This window comes from Rhizopus microsporus (assembly GCF_002708625.1).
Source record: "Rhizopus microsporus ATCC 52813 unplaced genomic scaffold scaffold_19, whole genome shotgun sequence".
Classification (NCBI taxonomy): domain Eukaryota; kingdom Fungi; phylum Mucoromycota; class Mucoromycetes; order Mucorales; family Rhizopodaceae; genus Rhizopus; species Rhizopus microsporus.
Window position 1 is genome coordinate 166,004 of NW_019671934.1, and position 22,327 is coordinate 188,330.

The 22,327-nt window shown below is 37.7% G+C and overlaps 11 protein-coding genes across 11 annotated transcripts; 5 read left to right on the forward strand and 6 right to left on the reverse strand.

Annotated features, from left to right (window-relative positions):
- Positions 1-1,198: 1,198 nt before the first annotated feature.
- Positions 1,199-3,174, forward strand: RHIMIDRAFT_52498 (Phosphodiest-domain-containing protein). The gene is made up of 5 exons (XM_023615364.1): positions 1,199-1,602; positions 1,652-1,883; positions 1,933-1,976; positions 2,034-2,189; positions 2,240-3,174. Exons 1-5 carry the CDS (start codon positions 1,414-1,416, stop codon positions 3,128-3,130), a joined length of 1,512 nt encoding a protein of 503 aa, XP_023462808.1. The 5' UTR covers positions 1,199-1,413; the 3' UTR covers positions 3,131-3,174.
- A 122-nt stretch (positions 3,175-3,296) lies between these two features.
- On the reverse strand, positions 3,297-5,087 carry RHIMIDRAFT_246398 (uncharacterized protein; the record flags this gene model as incomplete). The annotated part of the gene is made up of 1 exon (XM_023610306.1): positions 3,297-5,087. One exon carries the CDS (start codon positions 5,085-5,087, stop codon positions 3,297-3,299), a length of 1,791 nt encoding a protein of 596 aa, XP_023462809.1.
- Positions 5,088-5,707: 620 nt separating this feature from the next.
- On the reverse strand, positions 5,708-7,152 carry RHIMIDRAFT_207110 (DUF300-domain-containing protein; the record flags this gene model as incomplete). The annotated part of the gene is made up of 4 exons (XM_023606962.1): positions 5,708-6,350; positions 6,401-6,865; positions 6,926-6,960; positions 7,018-7,152. Coding segments are annotated over 4 exons (1,278 nt in total), but the record flags the coding sequence as incomplete, so codon positions are not given.
- Positions 7,153-7,238: 86 nt separating this feature from the next.
- RHIMIDRAFT_246400 (uncharacterized protein) lies at positions 7,239-8,899 on the reverse strand (the record flags this gene model as incomplete). The annotated part of the gene is made up of 4 exons (XM_023610307.1): positions 7,239-8,214; positions 8,260-8,695; positions 8,761-8,789; positions 8,847-8,899. 4 exons carry the CDS (start codon positions 8,897-8,899, stop codon positions 7,239-7,241), a joined length of 1,494 nt encoding a protein of 497 aa, XP_023462811.1.
- A 360-nt stretch (positions 8,900-9,259) lies between these two features.
- RHIMIDRAFT_294623 (uncharacterized protein) lies at positions 9,260-10,437 on the forward strand (the record flags this gene model as incomplete). Its single annotated transcript, XM_023614106.1, has 2 exons — positions 9,260-9,481; positions 10,149-10,437. 2 exons carry the CDS (start codon positions 9,260-9,262, stop codon positions 10,374-10,376), a joined length of 450 nt encoding a protein of 149 aa, XP_023462812.1. The 3' UTR covers positions 10,377-10,437.
- A 417-nt stretch (positions 10,438-10,854) lies between these two features.
- On the forward strand, positions 10,855-11,169 carry RHIMIDRAFT_246401 (uncharacterized protein; the record flags this gene model as incomplete). Its single annotated transcript, XM_023610308.1, has 1 exon — positions 10,855-11,169. The coding sequence occupies one exon, from the start codon at positions 10,855-10,857 to the stop codon at positions 11,167-11,169; it is 315 nt and encodes a 104-aa protein (XP_023462813.1).
- A 2,199-nt stretch (positions 11,170-13,368) lies between these two features.
- On the forward strand, positions 13,369-16,449 carry RHIMIDRAFT_240984 (uncharacterized protein; the record flags this gene model as incomplete). Its single annotated transcript, XM_023609490.1, has 10 exons — positions 13,369-14,001; positions 14,091-14,180; positions 14,235-14,297; positions 14,350-14,566; positions 14,620-14,807; positions 14,861-15,523; positions 15,599-15,849; positions 15,899-16,132; positions 16,188-16,347; positions 16,420-16,449. 10 exons carry the CDS (start codon positions 13,369-13,371, stop codon positions 16,447-16,449), a joined length of 2,529 nt encoding a protein of 842 aa, XP_023462814.1.
- Positions 16,450-16,470: 21 nt separating this feature from the next.
- Positions 16,471-17,534, reverse strand: RHIMIDRAFT_294626 (isochorismatase hydrolase; the record flags this gene model as incomplete). Its single annotated transcript, XM_023614107.1, has 4 exons — positions 16,471-16,870; positions 16,924-17,049; positions 17,105-17,257; positions 17,505-17,534. 4 exons carry the CDS (start codon positions 17,532-17,534, stop codon positions 16,511-16,513), a joined length of 669 nt encoding a protein of 222 aa, XP_023462815.1. The 3' UTR covers positions 16,471-16,510.
- Positions 17,535-17,619: 85 nt separating this feature from the next.
- RHIMIDRAFT_246404 (Translin) lies at positions 17,620-18,794 on the forward strand (the record flags this gene model as incomplete). Its single annotated transcript, XM_023610309.1, has 9 exons — positions 17,620-17,667; positions 17,714-17,793; positions 17,843-17,968; positions 18,026-18,062; positions 18,132-18,227; positions 18,280-18,306; positions 18,375-18,492; positions 18,547-18,633; positions 18,682-18,794. The coding sequence occupies 9 exons, from the start codon at positions 17,620-17,622 to the stop codon at positions 18,792-18,794; spliced, it is 732 nt and encodes a 243-aa protein (XP_023462816.1).
- Positions 18,795-18,978: 184 nt separating this feature from the next.
- RHIMIDRAFT_285937 (di/tri peptide transporter 2) lies at positions 18,979-21,249 on the reverse strand (the record flags this gene model as incomplete). Its single annotated transcript, XM_023613325.1, has 7 exons — positions 18,979-20,059; positions 20,115-20,256; positions 20,328-20,598; positions 20,657-20,702; positions 20,767-20,772; positions 20,822-20,921; positions 21,195-21,249. The coding sequence occupies 7 exons, from the start codon at positions 21,247-21,249 to the stop codon at positions 18,979-18,981; spliced, it is 1,701 nt and encodes a 566-aa protein (XP_023462817.1).
- Positions 21,250-21,666: 417 nt separating this feature from the next.
- RHIMIDRAFT_263930 (uncharacterized protein) lies at positions 21,667-22,199 on the reverse strand. The gene is made up of 2 exons (XM_023611720.1): positions 21,923-22,199; positions 21,667-21,868 (listed from the first exon to the last, which is right to left on the reverse strand). Exons 1-2 carry the CDS (start codon positions 22,019-22,021, stop codon positions 21,683-21,685), a joined length of 285 nt encoding a protein of 94 aa, XP_023462818.1. The 5' UTR covers positions 22,022-22,199; the 3' UTR covers positions 21,667-21,682.
- Positions 22,200-22,327: the final 128 nt, after the last annotated feature.

Here is a 22,327-nt window from a genome sequence, read left to right on the forward strand (position 1 = left end):
CTATGGTTTTTTCTTGCCTTTGGTCGATTGTACATCTTGTTTGAATTTCTTTAAATTCTATTTTTCTCAAGCAATCCATATATAGAGATATCATAAATAATATCAGCCTGGAAAATAAGAGCATCTTGCCTCGGGAGTATGACTATTCTATCATACACTTAGTTAAGTCATAGACCGTAATATGTGGTGAATATTACTGTTTCCTATATATCTTATGATAGTTTACCATTAACGCTTTTTGTTTTGTTCATAAGGATATAGACTCAATAGGATAAGAAACAAGATGACTTTATTAAGGATGAATTCCCATAGTTTACATGCTTTTCATAGTGTAGACATTACATACACTGCATATATAACTGTGTAGTTTTAACTATTGTTAGTCACTAACCTTTCAGCTACAGTTTACGCGATACAAGACAATTATGATAGCATAGAATCATTGCATAACTTCATTAGTATAATTGTGCTCAACTACAACTTGTTCAAGTAGATCTACTAGTGCATATTTTTCATGCTGTGAATCTACTGAGTCAACTATACTCTATTCAGCCTATCCTGCATTGGATGAGTCATCTTGTCGATATGCTTCAAGACAAATTACCCCATCTTTTAGATATTGGGCCATTCGTTCACGTTTGTTTAAACCCGAAACATCAAGAACTAACTATTACTAAAGTAAGATTTGAGGGAATTTTAAGAGAACAATTGTGTTGTCATTGTGATGATTGCTGCTGTTATCAAAAGAGTTTTGTATTATTATGGACGATGCGCCCATGCGTAATCCAACGAGACTACGAAGATGATTATCAGTAGAGGTTACAGATGCACCTATTTTTCTATTGTTCTTTATCTTCTTGCATATGGATTACATAGTTGTGAGAGACACTGTAATTGCTAAAAACATAAAGCATTTTATTCCTAGGCATCGTGTCGCTAAAAAGTAATGTGTTTCCTTTGAATGCATCTCAAACATAAAACGAAGAGCAATGGTCTATTACTTTGCAGCAAATATGTCATACATTTGCTTCATTCTTTCAAAATAACCAGTAAACAAAAGCTTGTAACAGATTGCATAAAAGTACGTTGTCTGTGCATGTAGGCTGATAATTCAATAGTATGAGCTTAAAGGCAAAAGATTCTCCTTTTTAGACACTGTTTTTTTTTTTTTTTTTTTTTTTTTTTTTTCAAATTTGCCCTTCTCTCTCCCCCTTTTTGTTGCATGGCTGACCATAAAAAAGCTACACAAAAAGTTTGATAAGGAGAAGGTGCACCCTTGTATCGCGCGAGAGTGGCAACAGGATAAACAGAAAATAGGAGAGTAATAGAGCACAAAAGAAGGGAGGGGCAGCCAATAAACTAAAAAAGAAACTATATATTTTCTCTCCCTTTTTTTTCCTCAATAATCTCATAATGGCAACAAGGCAAGAAGAATATGAAATGACACGCTCACATTCAGCGGGATCAAGTCGAGATTATGAACGACAAGAAGAAGAAGAAGAAGAAGAAGCTCAACTATTAGATAAAGAAGACTCTTCTTCTTCATCTTCTGATGATGAATGGACAGTCATTGTTGATGAAGATCAACAAGAATTACCACCTGTAAGAACAAGAAAGATTGCTATAAAAAAAGTATTAAATAAATACATAGGATAACCCAATTATGCGATATGTCTGTCTTGGACTCGCTATTGGGTTTGGATACTTTGTCGTTAGAATGATACTGACTCTTTCAGGACATGATCATACAAAGCATCGAGAAGCAGAAAAGTTATATCATAATGGATCTGACTATTTTGCATCAACAGTCTTGCTGATATCCTTTGATGGATTCAGACCTGATTATCTAGATCGACATATTACACCAAACCTAAAGAAACTTGGTAAAATGATGCTGCTTAAATCAAAATCATACACTAACAGATATGCCAGCTGAGGATGGCGTCATGGCAAAATATATGCATCCGTCCTATCCAGTAAGCTCTTAAAGTGAAAAAAAAAAGGATATACACATATATATTCATTTCCTATAGCCAAGTACATTCCCCAATCACTGGACATTAGTTACAGGACTCTATCCAGAGACACACGGTATCGTGGCCAATTCATTCTATGATCCCGAAATGGGCTTATTTCAACATACAGATCATTCAGCCACATCCAATCATTCGTGGTGGAAAGGAGAGCCAGTAATGTGTAATGATACTGATAACGGCCGCGTGTTAACCTGGTTCTTTAGATATGGTTGACATCAAGAATGCATCGACAAAGGACAGCTTCTATTATGTGGCCAGGAAGTGAGACACATTACAATACACCAGATTACGTTGTACCTTTTAATGGCTCAATGGAAATGAAGGAGAAAATGGATATAACATTGAGATGGCTGGATATGGAGTATGACCAGAGGCCACAAATGATATCAATCTATATTCCACAAGTAGATCAAGAAGGGCACAGAGGCGGGCCCAATAATTCCAAGATGAATAAATATATTCAAGAGGCTGACAGTGCGATTGGATATCTAACAGATGAGCTTTCCAAGAGAAATCTCGACTCGCATATTCATATCGTCGTTGTCAGCGATCATGGCATGACTACCACCACCAAAGACAAACTTATCTATTATGACGATATACTTCCTGCCAATTTACTAAAGTACGTTCGTAACGAGTCACCTTTATCCACGCTTGAGTTTCAGCCAAATATGACCAAGGAAACCATTCAACAAATCTATCATCAATTATCTAAATATACCCATACTCATCACTTTAATGTCTATTTACGTCAAAATATGCCTGATCACTATCACTACAAGCACTCTGATCGCATCGCACCCATCGTGGTTATTCCTGACATCGGTTATACATTTGTTACCCACAAGACACCACTTGAACAGTTAGGGGCTGGCGACCATCATGGATATGATAACCTGGCTGAAGACATGAGAGCCATGTTTGTTGCTTTTGGACCCAAGATAAACAAGGTGTATAAACAGGGCTCAATTTTAGCACCATTTTTTAATGTAGAAGTATATGGATTCATGAGTGAGTTATTGAACATGGATGCAGCACCCAACAATGGGTCAATTGGAGTAGAATTCCCTGTTATTTACGAACCTCCTTTTTAAATAAATAAATAAAGTGTGGCAAACTCAATTCAGTTCCTTTAAACAAGAAGGATAAAGTACAAAAAAAAAAGATGATCATTAGTTTATTATAACGAAACTGTACAGATCTGGTATCATAAGAATGGTCGTGTATATTCATAACAAATGCGCTCTCTTATGTGAATGTTTAAACTTGTGGAAAGCCAAAGAGCTCGAGTGCCACTGTCATATCTACCGTGACCCCTTCTTTCTTGTCAAATTCAAGCAGCACCTGTCCAATATAGCCCACATTGGGTTCCCCTTCTCGTTGCTCAGTCGCTGCCAGTAATACCCTATCCTCTGGATCAACCTCACATGTATCCGTGATGCCTTCATGCCGGTTGAGACAGTGTATCCAATAATGAATTTTTGATTTCCAATGATCTGATTGCACCTCTATCAACGTTTTCTCCTCCTGTGACTCATTGCTTTTGGATTTTTTTACGTCTCTTTGCAACTCAAATCGACAAGCGATACAATTTTTCTGTGATGCCGTTTGTGCTTCTATCTGCACTCTGTATGATACACCCAATATTGTCTCTGTTGCTGAATAAAATGTCTTTTTCAATACTTTTATATCCTCATCATCCGATCTCCACATCTTTGTTTCCTCTTCTCCTCCTTCATCCTCAAACACATCGTCAGTAACCCAGCCATTTTGTTCTGAGGGTGGTAAAATTATGATGGACGTACAGAATCTGAACCTAGGTGTACCCAAGAGCAATTTCTTACGCTGCGTATCAGAAGGATGCAAGTCAAAATAATCGTCTAGAGCAGCAGTCAGTTCGGCAGTGGTGTAAGGGAACAAGACGCGTTCAAGTGCTTCACGTTGCCAAAGAGCACGAAAGACAATAGCTTCATCCACAATACCATCCTGTCGAACAGCCGTCAATTGTTCAAATGTCATGTTGCTATAGTGAATGGTTGTCTTCAGAAGGTACGACAGGACTGTAGCTTTATCAATCACACCACCTGATGCGACATCCGCAGTCAGCTTTTCAAATGGTACGAGTGCTGTAAAACTAAGTCGATTCGTCTTTATCTTTTTCACTTTTCCCTCCAATTCATCCGACCCGATTCTTCTTCTCTTCACCTCTCTCACAGATGCAGCCGTCAGTGGCTTAACAAATCCAGAAAGTCGTTTTGAATCTTGATCCACAGGTCCTTTGGGCGTCCACGTGATTTTGCCTATGGACTGCATGAACGCCGTCAACACTGATTTCAGCAGGCAGTACCGTTCATATTCGCTCCTGACAAACAACAAATCTGCACTCAGCACATCAGCCATATAATCTGAAGGTAACTCTGACAGTCGACGTGGGTGTTGTGGTCCGTACCTGAAGAGAAGTAATAAAGCAGCGTCGCGTAATTGCAGATAAGCTTTATGGCCTCTTGGTAATTGACAAATCGTTTCCAAATCGCGCATGATACTGTCCAAAGAAAGCTGATGTTGAGTGTATCGTTGAATGCAAGCCTGAGTGAGATCGACGAGATTAAACAAGACGGCGACAGAGAGAATGCGAAGTGTATCCTGATCTTGCATCTTTTCTAATAGTCTCGTTTTCTGAGTAGAGTAGAGCCATTCTAGTACGAATCGAAGGTGGGTTGAAAGTAGTGGTAGCTTGCTTTGTTGTTTGTCTGCTGCTTGCCAGTGTCGACGAATGATGTGTTGAAAAGGGACAAGAACAAAGCCACATTGTGAGAATGCCTCGGCGAGGTGAACAGTCAAGTATGTCTTGCCATTGTCTTCAACATGATTAGAACAGGTATTGTCTTCTGTGAGTAAGTGTCGTAAAAAGGGTGACTGGCTGACAATTGCTTTATGAACATTGAAACGAATTGAAAATGGAAATGAAGGATGAAGGAATTCTAATGAGAGATCAGAAAATAACGATTGCTCAAACATGCATTCTAGTAAATGCCGTTCCAAGGTTGTCATTTTGTTATTATTATTATTTTTAGTGATAAAATAGTTAAAGAAAGGAGCGCACACACATAATGCATCAAGGATTTTTTTTATTGTTGTTTAAACGTCGTCACACAAGGTGATTATTTCCAGACATTGGTCAAGAGATCATCTTCTTCTTCGGTATAAAATGATGCTTTATGCTGATTTGACCATATATCATTATGAATGGAATCTGAATGTTGTGGTGCAGGAAACTGGTATGATTCTTGAGTTGGCTGTTGTCGTAAAGGAGTAGAAAGAGAAGCTTGTGGTTGAGGGTATCGAGAAGAATGCGAAGGTGTAGATAATGATGGCTGGATGGTCAGTTCATTTCTTGATTCATCTTTTTTAACTTTACTTAATGTATGGTTTCTGGCAGCTGGAGGAGGTGGACGAGCAAGGATTGGCTCCTGTTGTGGCTGTTGTTGTTGATGTTGTTGTTGTTGTTTTATTAAATCTTCAACAAGAACATAGTTTCCTTTGCCTTGTTCGACAATCACGTCAATGCATCCCTCCCTTGGTCCTGACACTATCTGTGGTTTGCCCTTGCTATCAATTTTGGTAGTGCCATAGGATGTTTGACGGACCTGCCGCCAGATTGGTTCACGAAAGTCGATGACAGGATAGTTATAATCACCAAACTCCATGCGACGACTGGATTCATAAAGAGCCTCCATATCTCCTTCAGGCTCCTCAAATGCCAAGGGTTCAGATTCCTCTTCAAGCATAGCCTCGCCCGGCCCAGAGGTAATGTATTTAGAGGTAGGTGCAGGTTCAATCCAATGCTTTTTTGATGTGATATTGGAGTATCTCAGGCCAGCCATAATGCGAGAGGTACGACTGCTACCCATATGTGGCACACCTTCAGATGGTTCAAACGACCTGTAACTAAATCCTGAACCACGTAAAGTGAGGACAGTATCCATATAGACATCTTTAAGTCCCAATGAATCCTTGATGGCAATACGAATCGGCATACGTGCTGAATGCACACTGCTATCAAAGTAGTCTTCGTACGAAAACGAGAAAGAATGAGCAATAGCAAAGGGGACCATTTCGATACATACAAGGAAATCTTGAATGGCTACGGACATATGCTCAGCTATGAATAAGAGAATATTAGCTAACGTATACACCTTTAATAAAAGCAAACCTTCTGGTATGATTCCTGCAAAAACAAGTAATGCCACAACGACACTTTGCCAGAATGAAAAGAAAATAATAGCCTTGACACACAAGAACTTGGGAAGTGGTCTATATATGCCTCATTAATAAGTTCAAGTCTTTAGTAAATAGAAACTTACCTAAATCTTGTTAAATCCTTTTTAGTTGCATAAAAGAAGACCATCAAACACCATAGACAGAAAGAGACACTCAAGTTGTATATGAATGTGATGTAAAAGTAAGAACTCTTCAAGCTAAAATCACCCTCAACATAGTGATTGGTTGCCTTCAAAGCCATTGTAATTACCGCCAAGACCGGCTTCACATAGACAAATTGAAGAATACCACGCTTGACAAAAAGAAAGGTATAAGGATCACCCACGAATATCTCTCGTGAGTAGAGTGTGCCCGGAAAGAAGTTTTGTGAAGGCGGGCGGGAGTGAAGCATGACGATCAGAGCTCTTTCTCCGCCTAGTTTGTTGAGTAAAAGATTGAAAAATGCATAAATCACAAAGGCTTCATAGATATCTCGAAAAGTGTCGACATAGAATGCTACATTCAAGGAAACAAGTGATATGTATGTACTGATACCATAAATAGGAACCCTATAATAATAATAACATATTTTAATATCTATACGATACATGTATCATTGTTATCATTACATCCATAATATACGAATAACCTGTCTTTGTTGGTTCTGTAATAAAAGACGTCATTAGTTGGTTATTTTAATAGACACTTTATATATCTTTACAGGTTTTCTATAATTCTTCCAATGTAGCCAAACAGAGAAAAACGAAATGCAACAACCCACTGTTGTACATAGAAATGCAAGCTGAATTAAAAGTGGATTGAATTCTGAACCTGCACCCCCATTAATAGATTCCATAGCCTCGCAATAAAGAGAAAAGGAAGGTGTACAAAAACCAGTTTTTTTTTATTGCGCCTATGTTTAAATTATACACGTGACCCTTTCTATATTTGAAGATCGTTTTTGGATTTTTCTATAAAGATCTCTACTCCTTTACTGGGCACACCGTCATATACAACAACCAAGTAACCAGCGCCAGGAGGAAAGATATTTGGGTTAGGAGGAGCTGTGATTTTGATAGACTGTCCTTTAAACTCATGAACGAGATAGACATAGCGCTGAGACATATGCATAGAGTGAGTGCTGAAGCCAGGTCTCATGACAGCTACTCTCAGCTTTTTAGGATCCACACTGCCAGACCCTTCAAAGTGGAAGAGGATATCAAAGTGTTGACCATACTCCACAACTCGAGGTACATGTGATATACGAGGTCTTGGTTTAAATAGATAAGGTGGTGAGAAATATTCGACACGGTATTCGGTTGGATAGACTGCATGAATATCTGGTGGATCTACACTGTTAGAGCCAGCGATCCATACTCTTCCGTCTGGTAATGGAAGTGCGACTGAGTGATACATTCTGGCAATATCTGTGTTGGCTAACCCTTGTTGCCATCGATGACCTTTTGGTTTATCAGCCAGATAAATTAATGGATCAAATGTAGGGTCATGGTTAGCATTATTATAACCTGCATAACCACGCTGACAGCCATTGACCCATAACACGTTACCATCCGCCATAATGACACCATCTGGCATGATACGTCTGTGAACAAAAGTATCCATTTCCCATTTAGGATGCTCATCATCAAGATTGATACGACCACAGGTATTATCAGCCAACTTGTCTCGTCTAGGAGGATGAGGACCACCTCCACAGATAACAATCTCTACTTGATAATCCTTTTCAGGGTCCAAAGGAAGCATGACGGCACCTCCTGTCAGCGGATATGACCGAGGAACACCAGGCATTTCTGGAAATTCTTTGATCACTCTATGGTTATTGTAGTCGTAAATAATGGATTTTGTTGATGCAAAAATGAACAAGTGTCCATTTGGCAATAGAAATACAAAGGGGTATCTAAGAAGATATTAGCCATAGGGTCATTATGATGAATATTCTTACAGGTTATAAGGTAATGTATGTAACAGTAAATCTAGTGTGATCGGTTCAGTTGTCCTTGGTGGCCAAAACTCATAAGATGGACTACTCTTTTCCTTTGTATTCCATTTTGTGCCTTGTATTGATCCACCAATGATGATCAAGTCACCTTCTGGAAGTTGTTCAACTGTTGGATACCAGCGATTGACAAACATTTGACCATATTCGTGCCATTCTCCATCCATAAAATGACGGATCGATTGGTGTCCTCTTTGTGCATTCCATTTGGACCGACTCTCGGCTCCTCCTGTGCTGATAAATGTACCATTTGCCAAGAATCCACCTGCAGAGCAGAATGTGTTGGTCTCTAGCACAAGTGTCTGGTAGTTGTTTTTCTCGATATCATAAAGGGTTGAAAAAGCGCTGACGCCCGAATCGAGTTTTGCTTCATTTTCTTCAGCTATATGTTGTATGTGTATATATTAGTTTCTGTAAGGAAATAAAGAAAAAATGAATAACGTCAACCTTTGTCAATAATAAGAATGCTTTTTTCACTATAAAAAGAAATAAAAGAGTTAATCTTGTATAGGATGATGTGATCTCTTTCTTACTTTAAAAGAACAGCATGCATGGCAGCTACACCTGTTTTTCCTATTTGCTCCATTTTCCCAGTTTCTTCATATTCAGATGTCGTATTTGAAAAAGAATAGTAGAAGGGAGACTGTGCCTGAACTAGCACTGAAGCCAAAGCAATTGAAATGGCAAGCTGAAGTTTCATAAACAAGATAAAAAAAGAGGAGAATATATCTTTTCTGGATTTCAATTTTATTGTTTGAACAGTAAAGGATTTTTCTCTAAAATTAGACTTTTTTTAGACAAATCAAAACAATTTTTTAGACGCTCTACCTGCCCTTTTTAAACGAAATGAAAATAAAATTGAGACAAGACTGAGTGCAACCTTTCGTTCAGAAAACTGACGACTCAGCCAGCTGCCAGAAATAGTCCAGCTAAGATTCAGGAGCATATGAATTGGGTGAAAAAGTGGACTGCAACGGATATGAATTACCTGGAAAATTGCATTTTTGTCGATGAGTCTGGATTCAATATTAACATGAGGTCTCTCAGCGGATGGTCATTGAAAGGAAAGCCTGCTGTTGCAGCTACTGTCACTGGTGATTATTTGAGGTTTCTTGAAAAAACCATGGATGAAATGGATTATTTTCCTGAGTTAAAGGGCTACTACATCGTAATGGATAATGCACCTATCCATACATCTGATCAAATTGATAAGATGATAGTTGAAAGGGGGCACAAAAGTATCTACACTATTTCCAGAAAGAGATGTCGCGCTGACTTGTCGCTTTTTCGTATAAATTGTATTATAAAAACTGCAAAAACGCGACCTTACTTTCTGAAAAGACTGTATCTCCCTCCTTACTCTCCTGAGCTTAACCCAATAGAGCGATTTTGGGCAATTATCAAGAATAAAGTTAATCGTAGCTCATTCAAAGCTATATATCTCTTCTCTCGATGGTCCTTTGATCTCGCTATCTCATCTTCAAATGAAATTGGCATTTCTTCTATGTGTCACTTGCTTCTTGCGTCCTTCTGACCTCCACCGTATTCCGTTCAGCCCAACAAAGGTGACTAACATTGGTTCGTGATATTTTGAGGTCCACTGTTCTAAAGAGAAACGTAAACACCGAAGAATTGCTAAGTCGGTTAAAGTAAAAGAACATCATCTTCGGCCACTTTGCCCGGCCACCACATATCAAATCTTCAGCAATCGTCGCCCTTCTGACTCTCTTGATACACTGCTTCTGCACTCTTACGCTCCGCTCAAGCCACTCAGTGTTCGTACTATTCAACGTTGAATCGGCAAGCTCGTTAAGATATCCACAACAGAATCTCAGGATTCTCTTCAGTCCATCGCTTCGTCTCTCGCTCTTAAAGCAGGTATTCCTAAAGATGATAATATCACCATGAGCAACTGGTTTTCCTCTGCTGTCTTTGAAAATCATTATCGCCGTGAACATCTCTCCCAGTTCGATTTCTCCAACACGCTGATTGATATTGACAATGCTACTGACGAAGATGACGACCAGTTCTTTGATGTTGAAGACAATATGACATGCAATTGAACCAAATATTATTATTTAGACCATTTCACTGGATCAGCAAATCATATTTTGTATTTTGTATTTGAGTGTTTCCACTAATTCAAGTAGAATTCGTCTCGACACTTGAATTACTTGGTTAGACATGAAAATACAAAATAAGAAATACGATTTCCTTTCCCTCCCCTTTCCCATCTCTTACCTTCGCTTAAAGAAGATCAACTGTATACTTTTATTGTACTTCGCTGACCTTTAATAAAAAGATAATAGCAAACCATATTTTGTATTTTCATGTCTAACCAAGTAAATAGCAGCCATAGATTCTCTGTCTAAGTAACCTCTCACACAAACTTAATTTAATAATATTCAGTTCTTCTTAATAAAGAATCTAATTCGCAAGTCATCGACTTAACTGCCTTTTTAAACTACAACTAAAGCTGGATACAACAAAGGATCTTGTTCGTCTGGGATTTTTGCCAAAAATTCCATTGATGTGAACAATATGAAGGGTGTACTTGCCATGCAAGTGATTGGACGCCGTGTTTTTTTCTACATTGTCATTCTTATGTACGAAATTGGACAGCTGTTGATCCCTGCTACACTCTCCGATCTTTCATTATATGCGGGGCAAGTTGATATTATCTTGAATATTGTTTCGGTGTACGATAATCTGTGTACTGCTTATATCGACGATAATCTCCCCACCACACTGCATACCCGAAAGCGTAAAATTATGTCGTGTGATGATCATGATCACGTTGTCAGTGACAGCAGAAGTCGAAAACAACCATCGATCACCATCCGTTCCCTTCAGTGATTTTTTTTTGGCTCGCACAAATAAACTTGGTTCTTTAGATGCTGCAAATCGAATTCGAATGGATCAGAATTGCCCTTGCGTTTTTGAGGACGTTTTTTTGAGGACGTCCTCAAAAACGTCGTCCAATCAAAATGTCCAAAGCGTCCTCAAAACGATGACTATGTGGGTTACCTTATTCTTATGGCTTAATTATTTGGCTTTTAATGAAGTCGATATCGGCCATTACATTGATGCGACCTCACTCGGACCTCGGCAGATTACAGTATAGAGACATAGCTTTTTTATGGTTAGAAGAAGGACAGCTACTTGGGGTATCCTTAACATCAAGAGAACCAAAAGAAAGCCAATGGAAGACAATCAAGATTGGTACAGCAGAGCAAGCAAAAGAAGATGATTGTCCTGTAAGAACCTTAGCAGAATTTATGGATCGTACAGCAAGTCTACGTCATGGTTTGCCAGACGACCACACATTATTCCTGGCAGAGATTGAAAAGGGTGAGCAAGTCTACTCCATCAAACCAGCAACCGTCGCATCATGGATACAACAAACAGTGCAAGAAGCTGGTATTGACATTAAAGTATACAAAGCACATTCACTGAGAGTAGCAGCAAGTACGTGGGCAGTAATGCATAGTCATAAGATTGAACGAGTAAAGAAACATGCGAATTGGTCAAGCAACTTGGGCGCCTTCGAGAAATACTACTATCAACCTTCCAGTAAATTTTAAGAAAGTCAAGCAATAAGCAACACCATTTTTTCTACTACGGAAAACGCTACCCCCTCATCGGAACCTGGAACGGAGGCAACAATGATTGGGATAAGTATGACTTCCAATCAAACAGTTGCCGAAGTGGAAGGAGAAGATGAGATGGTCACCCGCTCTTCAATTTTCAACTAGCTTTCTTCGCTGTTGTTCCCCTCCCAAGATAAATAGAAAAAATGAGTTAACAGCGCTCAAAGATCTAAAGAAATAGGAACCGAAAAAATTTTTATTACATATTATCTGAAAATAAAGCGTGGCACGAAAGAGCCTTTACCACCTCATCTTCTCCTTCTACTTCGGCAGCAGTTTGATTATATTTTTTGGAAGTCAATTTCGTATTTATTGAATCGTATTCATAACCGGGAAAGTTTAATAAAACAAATAAAAACAGCGAAAAAACTGATCATCTTGATCTTTGCACTTAAAATTTTCCAAGGCTTTCGCATCAGTTAAAAGTCGATCTCTTTGGAATACCTTGACTTCATTTTAGAAAGGAAGATGGTCAACTATGATCATTTTCAAGTTGCCATTATCTCTATTGAAAGTCATGATTTTCTTTAGCATATTCCTAAAATCTATAGCTAATATGTATATATTTTATATTTTACTGGACAAAGCTTCGAAGATCACTAACATCCGTGGCAATTCCTGCAAAGTCTAGAATGACAAGACATACATTTTCTGTGGTTGCAATATACGAAATCATATCTGTAATAAAGGCAAATCAAAAAATCGAGTCTTGTCTTTATCAGAATAAACTGTATACCACCGTATGCTGCACAACTCTATGTCAATATCTTCTCGTACTTATAACTGAAAATATAGCAAGATTAGAAGGCCTCTCAGAAGATCTGTTCCTCAGGATTTGAGTACGAGAATTTATTGTCTCGATAGCGAATAGCTCCTCACCAATAACAAGGTTCATGAGCTCAACTCCATTCTCATGAACACATAATTTTTTTACACGACATCAAACTCAAAATCCGCGACTTTACTTTCTGAAATGACTGTAAATGAACAACGTTGTTTAACCGTAAAAAGACGAAATGACGGAAGTAGCCATGTTTGTGATCTATTGGATATGGCCAGTATCCAATTGGTTAGGTGAGTCTAATAAGTTAGTCTGCCAGAGAAGCATGCACCACTTCACCGTAAGATTCATGCGTTTTTCAAGATACAGGAGGATCACAGTATTATCATTAAAGTTCACAAGCTAATAAGGTAGATTGCAGACCTTAGAATTGTTTTTGTGAAAATTATAATCACTTTAAAACAAATTGAATGGTTACCAAAAAAGTTGAATGATCAAATCACTGTACGAGCAATGACTGCATATTTGTCTATGGTAACACCAAAATGATTGTTCTTTAGAAACACGTGATTCACCAACCACATTTAAGTTGACCCACTGTGTCTTTTTTCACTTTACTCAGATATGGTCACATTTAAAGAAATTACGAAATCAATAGCACAGGCTGTTCGTAATTCTGCCATAGATCCTGAAGGGCAGTCAGCTTGTGACGTTATTGAGCAATATCTGGATGAACAAACAGTAGCCAATGGAGGAAGTCTACCGACTATTGATACAGCCACTATCGATAAACTATCACAAGACCTGATCTCACTCTATTGCTCTACCGTCGACATCAATCATGCACCCCCTATATCCAGTAAACCTGAAGCACTCCGAAGCCAGGCACAGCATTACATCTTACTTCGGTGCATACATGCCCTTTTACCTCTCTTACGACCGCAAAGAATATTTGAGGAATGGTGGCCATTACTTCAGCCTGTTCTCACTCATGCTTCATATACCAATAAAATTAAGAAGGAAGCGCGTCTATTTATAGCTGATAGTCTAATTGCAGAACTTGAAACTGAAGATGAATGTACGTATTTTCATATGCTCATCAATATATATCTCGACACCAATCAACAACAACAGCAACAAGAGACACAGAAAGACGAGACAACTCGATTGCATCAAACACTATTAGATCTCGAACAAAGTGAGTGGTCAAAGAACCTGACTACCATCCTATTGACTGTTGGCGCATCAGAGACAAAGGTAAACAAAGGAAAGGAACTGAATCACGCATGTGCCATGTGTGTGTATGTTTTTATGCCAGTGATATGTTAATGATTGCAATTTTTTAGCAATTTTTCTTGCTCTTGAACGGTTACTTTCTATCGAGTAAGCATCGTCTACAGATTGTCTACTTAATGAGTGAATTTATGCGAAGAAGAGTAAGATTATATATATAAAAGTATACTTTCTTTAGTAACTTGTAAATGTTGCAGAGAACACATCTACATGAAATTCTTGATACCCCATTATTTGATTCTATGTTGAAATCACTTATGGTATTCATCATAATGCTGTTCATACATACACTCTTTCTCACTTTATTACTAGTATGACAACTCTACTACCCTGATTGCCACTTCTGTGACCAATTTGATCATGCTATTACCTCGAATCTGTACTTCACTTCCACCCTTCTTACCACAGCTTTTTTATATTTTTGCAAGAGCCATCTGCTGGGATCAGCTACGAGATCTAAGAAAGAAGCAGAGCATTGATTCTACATACCATTCGCCTACCTACATTGCTGATGGTTGGGACTGTGTTGGTAAGATTTAGATGTGCGATGGTATCAGAGTAGAGTTACTTACATGTCAAAAGATTATACCTTTTCTAAATTATCCGCGCCTCCTTCCAATCCTCAGACCGGCGCCTTTTTTACCTCATTATATGGTCTCTATCCTTGCAACTTCTTAAAATTCCTGTACAAGCCTTATGCGTATTTTAAAGAGAAACAGTTTATATTTCCTGAAGAATTTGATGAAGAAACATTTAAAGCAAGAACGATCGTAAGCAATATCAAGATGAAAAAGGGATCTCTACTAATCTTGCTTCTCATTAGACACAAGTTACAAGGCATATGCTACATCCAAACCTCGTCTTGATGGATACAGAATCAGAACTTACAGACAAGACACGGTGGATGAAGATGGAACCACCAGATGTGATGGCTCAAATTATGGGTCTGGATCTAACAAACGCTGCTTCTCGTGTCGCGTTCGGTCATGAAAATAACCATAGTCATCGACAACAAGATCTACTAGACGAAAGTCTGTGGGAGGACACTCAAAGAGGATCTGTGAAAGAGGATGAATCGACCAAAGAGATATCGATGAAACAAGATGAAGAAAAGGAGCAAACAGACCCTGAAAGTACTCAAGAAGACAGCAAACAAGCACCTGCTATGGTATCGAGTATTATGAAGTTGCATAAAGCACTCAAGAGCGGAGCTGAGGTTTTAGTAGGAGATGATGTATGGGACTCGTTTGGCATTAAGCAACAAGAGTCTATAGAGTCGCTGGATAGGGATCAGGCATCAGCTGAGGATGAGACGATGTCTTCAGAGACAAAGCTGCTTCTGGCTGGTTTGAAAAGAGAAGTGCTATTGCTAAAGAATGAACTTAACTTTGAGCTCTTCCTCAAGCAGCAGCATTTACAGCACATTGGACGTCTACACCGTGAGCATGTCCTTGACAGCTCCGTCGAAGCTGAAAGACAACAGCTGGTAAGACTTGTTTGATACTATACGCGCGTATGGTATATGTGCTTTAAGCAGGGTTGCCTAATTAGTTTTCTCTAGTATAATACTACACGTATGTTAAAAGCACAGCTCAATCAAACAACCTCAGCATTGGAAAAGCTGAGAGCAGAGTCAGCCTTGACAAAGCAAAAGCATGTTAAATGGGAAGATGAGCAATCTGGAAAGTTGAGAGGATATAGAGAAGCAAGAAAAGAGTGGCAAAACCAAATGACTCGTGTCGAATATCAACTTGAAGAATACAAGAAGCAGCTGAAGGAACAAAAAGTTCAGCTTGATTCTGCAAAGCAGCAGTAAGGATAGATGCAAAAGTGACAAATCAGCCTATTCATTTTTTTTTAGGATATTTGAATTAGAGAATGAATTGAAAACACTGGAACCTGTGATAAACAAGGTAACAGAAAGCGAGCATCGTGTGAAGCAACTCACACAGCAAATGTTACTGTGGGAAGAAGATACAAGTCATATGGAAGAACAGAAGCGATATATCAAAGGCTTGCTCTCACAGTGGTGGAGCATGGAGGAATTGGTTGCTAGTTTACAATCTGAAAACAAGCGTTTACAGGAAGAACAAGTGTGAGTATCAATAATCCATAGACTTGCAGCTTATTGATCTGTTATTGTTCTATAGTCAAAAAGAAGAGCAGTTGGAAAAACTAGCGATTCAACTGGCAGAACTACATACAAAAGCAGATGAGCCCGTGCATTCGAATATGGAAAATGTCTCTGTTGAAAAGAAGGCCTTGGAACAAACACTAAAGGAAGCTAAATTAAGACTAGAGCAATTAGAGGTAATAATATATGAGTTATGTAGAGTACCATGTTTTAATACATACATCAGATTGAGAAATTGGAATGGGCAGCACAGATGGAGTCGGTCAAGTGTCAATTGAATCATATCAACGATAAAAAAAAAAAAAAAAAAGAAAAGAAAAAAAGAAAAAATTTAATTATTTATAAGTCAGATACGCTTTGTACTAGAACAACGCCCTTTGATTGTAAATATTGAAAGGTGGATTCGATGTTATTTGAATCTACAGCCTTTGTGCCATCCTTGACTAGTATTGTTTTAAAGCCAAATTTGATAGCATCCAAGCATGTAAATTTAACACAGTAATCAGCAGCAAGTCCAACGATAATCACTTGCTCAATAAAATGTTGATATAGTATTTTTGCTAATTCCGTTACTTCACAGTAATTGTTATCGGCAAACGCACTGTATGAATCGACCTGTCGATTCATGCCTTTTTTTACAATATAATCAATGTGATGAGCATTCAGCGTTTTACTCAACTCAGCACCAGAGCTATTTTGCTATACATAAAAATGAATTTATTTATATCCATATACCTGATATAAGCTCTTACCACACAGTGATCTGGCCACAAGACTTGATCGAGTGTTGCACCTTCAACCTCAATTTGTACTGTATCAAATACATTCTTTTTTGGATGATTAGAAGCAAAGCTGATATGATCTTTTGGGTGCCAATCCTAAGAACAAAAGCTCAATTTAGCCTCTCTTTCTTTTTTGTATAATATTTCTTACTTGAGTAGCAATGATGAGCCCATGTTTTGACTTGGTATACTCAATAAGCTCATTGACTGGTTTTAAAATAGTCAAGGATTCTGGTACTTGAAGTGAGCCGCCTTCTAAAAAATCATTTTGAATATCCACCAAGATAAGTGCTACTTTTTCGCTCTACAGAATCAACTTTTTTAATAGTTTTTTATAGACAATATATACTCTAGTTTACCATATTTTAATAACAAGAAAAAAAAGGAAAAAGAAAAAAGATGTTTTATTTTTTTTTAGCTGAGCATTTTAATGTTCAAAATATATTGCAGTGCGTTCAAAAGAGCATACACATATACATTTACCAAGCACGCGCCTTATCATAGATATAAAAACTCTCTCAAAAATTTAACATGTTGTACATATAGTTGACCAGCATTTTGAGTGGCATTCGAGTAGTCATAACAACAAAGTTACTTTACATTGTTTTCTCTACTAAAAAAATTGTTTCGTTATTTTTTTCTCTTTATTTTGCATAAATTGGAATCATGAGTCAAGACTTTTTCAAGGAATGCAGAGACATTCTGGATGAACACGTAAAATGACGCGCATAATTATAAAGTAAATGCTAATGTCGAATAGCACGATAGAAGAGAACGTATTATAAAAGTGTCTAGAGATATTACTGCTTCAAGCAAAAAGATGATATTTGCACTTCACAGGTAGATCTCTACACATGCATATAAACGAAAAAGCTGATTAGACAAACAGAGCCATCAATCAAGCGGGCGGTGACCGTACAAAAGCAAAGTTCAAGGAAGCAGAAACCAAGTTGAAGGAAATCATGGCCTTGTTTAAGAAGCTATCTGTTGATATACAGGGATTGAACTACTTTAGGTACAATAGTAATTGCTAGTTGAAAGAAAGAAAAGAGATATACTAATGTACCCTTAGATACGCAAGAAGTTTCTCGGGCGCCTTTGAAGAGTTTGTAAACGAGCACTGAATATCTTTCTTAAAAAAAAAAAAAAAAAGCAACTCATAAAAAGAGTATGTATAGGTTGAAGCAGTGGCATTCCATCATTATTTACTACACGAAAAAGTCATTACAAAACAAGAAATAGATACTTATTTTGAAGATGAAGAGAACGGAAAGGTAGCGTTTTTATGAATGAATGGTTTTTTATGCTCAATGACTTTTGTATTAGTGGTTAAGCGTCAGAGGTGAAGACTATGTAAGTGTATAAACTGCTTCAAAAAAAAAAAAGGGGGAATATACGCTCATACCAGAGCCATCATGTAGATTCTTGGCTTAGGTGATTTGACAGGTGAACTTATGAGATACGCAATCCAAATTGTATCTTCTGGAAAATATGAACAAGCCATGACTATTTGCAAAACCTTGAGAGAGATTGATCAAGGTAATATATATATATATATATATATATTTATTTACTGTTTCTAATACTTGATAGACTTCGAATTGATTGCAAGCGCATATTTACCTATTTTACATAAAAAGATGGGAGCCTTGAGAGCAAGCATTAAGAAAGTAGAGCAAGGTAAGAATCAATAGAGCTCTGAAGTAATTAAACTCATTGCTCCTTTAGCGTGCTACACGTTTCAAATAAGAGGAAGCGAGTATCCAAAAGAAATGTACATGACAATCATTAAAAATCATCAAGAAAACTATGAACAACAACAGCAGCAACAGGAAGAATAAACAACTGTAAAAGATGCATATAAATAAAAAAAAAAAGCCAATCTCTGTAAATAAGAGATGTACTCTCTCTTTCTGTAAGAATCATTTTGTTCTTTATTATCTTTTAATTATACTAGTTATACATCTTTGGATATTAAACATACAAGTTTTCTATTTAAACAAGTATCATATGTTTTTATACTTTCTAAGCTGAAAACTCTAATTCGGGCTTTTCAAATGTACTTTGATCTGCCATTCTCTTCAAACGAGATTCTTCGTCAATGCGATCATAGCTTCTGAAAAGATAATAGTATAAAGCACCAAAGACGACAGCACCACAAGCAACACCGGTATACACCCAGACCATGTTGGGATCGTGGGCAGCAGGGGAAATAGCGAGAGAAATCAAGGCAGCAACACAGTTGGGCCACAATGAAAGAGCAGAAACCAAGGATTTCATTGACTTTGGTGCGTGAGTATAAGCGTACTCGATAGAGGTGATGGAAGCAAAGATTTCAGAGAAAGCGATCAATACGTAACTAGGGACTTGGATAAATACAGAGACGTTAGAAGTGACACCACCTGAAGAAATGAAGAGTTCGTCTTGGTAAATATAATGTTGAACAACGGCGGCATAAACCATGGCAAGTGCACCAAGAATAAAACCAAAGGTAATACGTAATTGTGGAAGGAAGTTGATCTTGTATTTACGCAAGGCAGGATAGATGAAACGGTCAACAATGGGAATAAAGATGATAAGAGCAATAGGATCAAAGTTGTTCATGATGTCGTTAGGCAATCCTTCAGGAAGTTTCATTGTACCAGCTTGAGAGATCAAGTTGTTTGAAAGCTGATTATAACATACCCAGTAAATAGACAAGAGTACAAAGATCTTGCATGCCATGACGGCTTCCTTGAGCTCATCCACAAAACGGTCATCCCATTTTGCCTTTGCGTAGGAGTCAGTAGACCATTCACTCACCGCGGGGATACCGGGTTCTCTCTTTGCAAAGTCCAGCACGTTCTTGGATGCCTTACGTGCTTCCTTATTTTCGGGCAAGCTTGCTTGGTGACGAGCAAAGCCAATGACTGAGAATGCCTTCATGATGACGGATTCAGTGGCAGCAGGCTTATAGTAAAGCTTCGTTCCTGAGACAAAGACAATAATGGCCATAGCAAACATACATGTCGGAAGCAGAAATGCTGCCCAGAAATCGACGTTTCTTTCTAATAAGGGACAGATAACGCCGCCCAAAAGTGAACCAACATTAATAGCCCAGTAAAACCTAAAAAGGAAATCAGATATTAGATTATCATGGGACAAAAGGGAGTATTACTAACCAGTTATATAAATGTTGAATACTAAGGTCATAGTCTACCAAAACGCGTTCACCTGAAGGCAACACCTTTACATAGTTTTCTGTTTTTCTATATTGGTCTGCACAAAGAGGAGAGACGATACCTTTGATACCTCCTGTTCCAACTATTTTTTACAAACAGAGAAAATATAGATTAATATAGTAATCATTTAAAATTTTTTTTCCCTATCTTTACAGCCAATTACAACTAGTGCGACAACGTAACCTGGGAAACCAGCACCATGTTCGAGCGCAGAAGGGATAGAGGTACAAGTAAGAATCAGCCAGCCGATCATATAAACAGTAGAGAAGACAATAATGGTCCAATAACGGCCAATGTATTGATCTGCTACAATAGCACCCAACATGGGAGTAAAGTAACAAAAGAAGGTAAAAAAGTTTTGCAAAGCCGTAGCAGTGGATTGGCCACGACCCAAGGCACCAGGTGTTGTATCTGTTGGAGCATGCTATGATAGTTGGCATGGTTATTAGTTGTGATAAATTTTATAGAATGTTAAATTGTACCTGGACGTAATTCTGGAAAGGAGTTGAACCACCGTAATAAGCAAATCTGAAAAATTGATGCGTGAGAAACTGAAAATCCCTTTTATAGTATATGTGGGATACAATGTTACCTTTCACTATAAAGCAAATCAGTATATGGAAACAGGGTCTATTAAATATACATACCAAAATTCATTGACAAGGATAAACCAGGCGGCTGTTGGGATGCCTTCAGCTACTCTTCTCAAAGCAGAGACATCTTCCACCTGTTGTATATCTTCGAATTCTATTTCAGTTGTGACATGAGCGTCATGCTCAAACTTTTCGTCGTGATCAGTTTTTGACATTAAAAATGAATATACAAAAAGAAAGAAAAGACAGGTAATCCAGCTTTATAAAGGTTTTTTAAATTCAACGAGGATAAATTTTGTTCCAGTTTAATATCAAAAAAGAGATAGCTCAATTAGCCAATATAGCTCGTTTTTCCTTTCTTGGCTCATCACCTGTGTGTATATTTAGTTAGAGGCTTATGTAATCTAAACAAGGGCTATCACCTTACCTTCTTGTTGTTTAGTTGGTAAATGGGTAGGAACATCAGGTAACTTATTCTCCATCGGTATCTCCAAAGAATCATTGGGTACTGACGGGAGCTCCGATAGAACCTATGAAAATTTCATGAGATAAACCTTATCCTGGGAAAGCTACATTCCCATATTTGTAAAATCAGACTATACCTCTTTTTCTGTCAGCTCATCCAATTCCTTCAATATCTCTTCTTCATCCTCCGCACTTATCAAACCATGAAGCATCTCATCAATTTCCTTTGAGGATAACGTGAGCTTATAAATTTTTTTTTTGGTACACAAGATAACACTTACGTTCTGATAGGCAATGGCTTCAGCTGTATCATCCATCAATTTTTCAACAGCCTCAATCGATGTCTCCTTGTGGATCTCTTTTAATACTGAGTTACCATTCTTTAACCCTTCCAAGACTTGTTTCTCGACAAGAGCATATTCTATAGAATGCGTCTAATATATTGTTAGTCTATCTGGTTTTTTGTTTTCTTGAGATGATTACAAGTTCTTCTAGATTTAAAAGTTGCTGATCTGTCTTTTCTAATAGTTGTTCTTGATATTTCTTCTTTTTTAGTGCTAAAAGTGCCTTCTTTTTGTTGCCTTGACTTAGAGCCAATTTGGCTGCTGCTATTTCTTTTTCAATGACTACATTAAGCTATTGTTTATGTATCTTTTTTTTCATTTCTAGTAATAAAGGTAGCTTTATTACATTCTTTTGGTATTTTTTTAACTTGTCTCGTTGAACCTTGAGGTCTAATATCGCTTTATCTTGTGAAGTAATCTTGTGTTTAGAAGATCCTACACCCATATTTGTTTATGGAAAAGAGGAAGAGGAAAAGAGGAACCGTTGGCTGTAATTAAAAGTCCGGCTTATCTTTATCAAACTCAGTTCATGAAAGAGTTGCTTTAGATCTCGTCTACAAGCACATTTATGCCTCAGTTGACAACAAAAAGGAGGTATTGCATATATGCAGTGATGAATCTAGTCCTATGACTTTTTTTAAAAAAAATACAAAATAGCTTTTGGGAATGAACAAATCAACAACCGCCCCGCCTTTCCACTTGACCCACACATTGTTATCGCGTTAGTGTAATCTTTCATTCTGCACGCTTG